This window comes from Pteropus alecto, unplaced genomic scaffold (genome assembly GCF_000325575.1).
Source record: "Pteropus alecto unplaced genomic scaffold, ASM32557v1 scaffold30, whole genome shotgun sequence".
In the NCBI taxonomy this organism is placed as follows: domain Eukaryota; kingdom Metazoa; phylum Chordata; class Mammalia; order Chiroptera; family Pteropodidae; genus Pteropus; species Pteropus alecto.
The window spans coordinates 3,536,357-3,538,100 of record NW_006429782.1 but is presented as its reverse complement, the minus strand read 5'-3'; the positions used below and the strand labels follow the sequence as shown (position 1 = coordinate 3,538,100).

The 1,744-nt window shown below is 54.8% G+C and overlaps 1 protein-coding gene across 1 annotated transcript in view; it reads right to left on the bottom strand.

Annotated features, from left to right (window-relative positions):
• Positions 1–1,744, bottom strand: part of CATSPERD (cation channel sperm associated auxiliary subunit delta) — a 40,311-nt gene that overhangs the window by 7,647 nt on the left and 30,920 nt on the right. The window contains exon 16 of the mRNA XM_025043461.1: positions 1,455–1,533. Within this exon, the coding sequence (XP_024899229.1) occupies positions 1,455–1,533 (79 nt within the window). The remainder of the gene's footprint in view (positions 1–1,454; positions 1,534–1,744) is intronic.

Sequence of the window (1,744 nt, the reverse complement as noted above, 5' to 3'; positions counted from 1 at the left end):
TTCTGGTGTTTGAAAAAGCAGCTTTATATGAAGACAAACGTGGATTTACCATAGAACGGAATGCAAGGTTCATATCATTTTTTTTTAAAAATTGTAGTAAATAGACACAACAGAATTTCTCATCGTAACCACTTTTAAGAGCGCAGCTCAGCGGCATTAAGCACACGCACACTGTCGTTAAGCCGGCCCCACCGTCCGTCTCCAGAACTTTCTCATCTTCCCGAACTGACACTCTGCCTCCATCACACACTCGCTCCCCTCCCCTCCCGCAGCCCCGGGCTCCACCGTCTACTTCCTGTCTCTCTATGAATCTGACTCCTCTGGGGACCTCCTGTGAGTGGGATCACACGATATTTGCTCTGCGTCTGGCTTATTTCACACAACATAATGTCCTCAGGCTTCACGCGTGGTGTACATGTGTCCCTATCGATTCTTCAAGGCAGCCAGGAATCTTCAAAGAACAGCCCTGCATCTGACCACCCACCCTCCCAGACCCCTTTGGGATGGCCCCTCGCTTCCTCTGCCCTCAGGGACGCTTTGCTGGAGCGGCTGGGAATTGCCGACTTACGGGATTCAGACAAAAGCCAAGGACCAGTCCTCCCTCCACCCAGGGGAGGGAGGTGAGACATCATGGATGGGCTGGGGGTGCGGGGTGGAACCCAGGAAGCCAGCTGGCACCGATGTGCTACCGAAAGGCAAGGGGGTGACTGCACCCGCTCGCTTGGGACCTTTGGGCGCCAGCCCCCTTTTCGGTCACCTGTCCTCTCACATCCACCCAGGGTGGATGCCAGATCCGGCAGCGGTGCTGGGCCACCCGATAATGGGTGGCTGTCATCCACCACGCTGTGGGTTCTGCGGTGGGACGTGGCGTGTCCTCACAAACACTTCCCTCTCTGGTTTAAGGGCGTTCAGAGGTGGCCGTGATCTGTAGCCCAAACAGGCGTCCCAGGGACAGCACCCAGCACCCAACCTCCCCTGGGGGCTGGGCTGGTCAGACACAAACCTCAGAGAGGAAGACAGTCCAGCCCAAGGGGGGCGTCCTGTTTCCTGGGTCCACCCTCGCCCACTGTGGTAACTACATTTTCTCGGATTTTCTATTCTTGATGCTTGGCATTTGGGACCTCGGCGTTAGGACCGCCCCTCCCGGGGTTGGCTAACGATAAAGATGGCAAGCATACACCTGGGAGCACACCCCTTCATTGCAAACCGACCAGTTCGGAGCCCACACTTGTTCTCAGGAGCATGGAGGTGTGCTGCTCCTCAGGTCAGGGGCAGCCCTGGGGGAGGGCGATGGGGGAGAGGCAGTGGCTGGTAGGGGAGAGACCACTACCTCCATTTCCAGATCTTGAATGTGAGCTTAGCCAGTCCTTCAGGGAGAAGTCAACTGAGGCCTGCTGCCATTATTCTTAACACTAACGACAAGGAATATGGAATAGCAAAAGTTTGGTACTTACCAGTGGCTTGAGGTCCACACACGATATTTCCTTGTTGGCAATGTCCACAGTGACGGTAGACATTGTGGGTCTCTCTATGCTGGAAGGCAAAGGGGGTGGCGGTACACCCAGTGTCACGGTAGAAATAACCGAAAACTAACTTATCATCATCATCCATGCATCCATCCACCCACCCATCTATTCATCCATCCATCAGTCCATCCCTCCCTCCCTCCCTCCCTCCATCTACCCACCCACCTGACTATCCATCCATCCATTAATTCATCCATCTATCTGTCCATCCACCTACT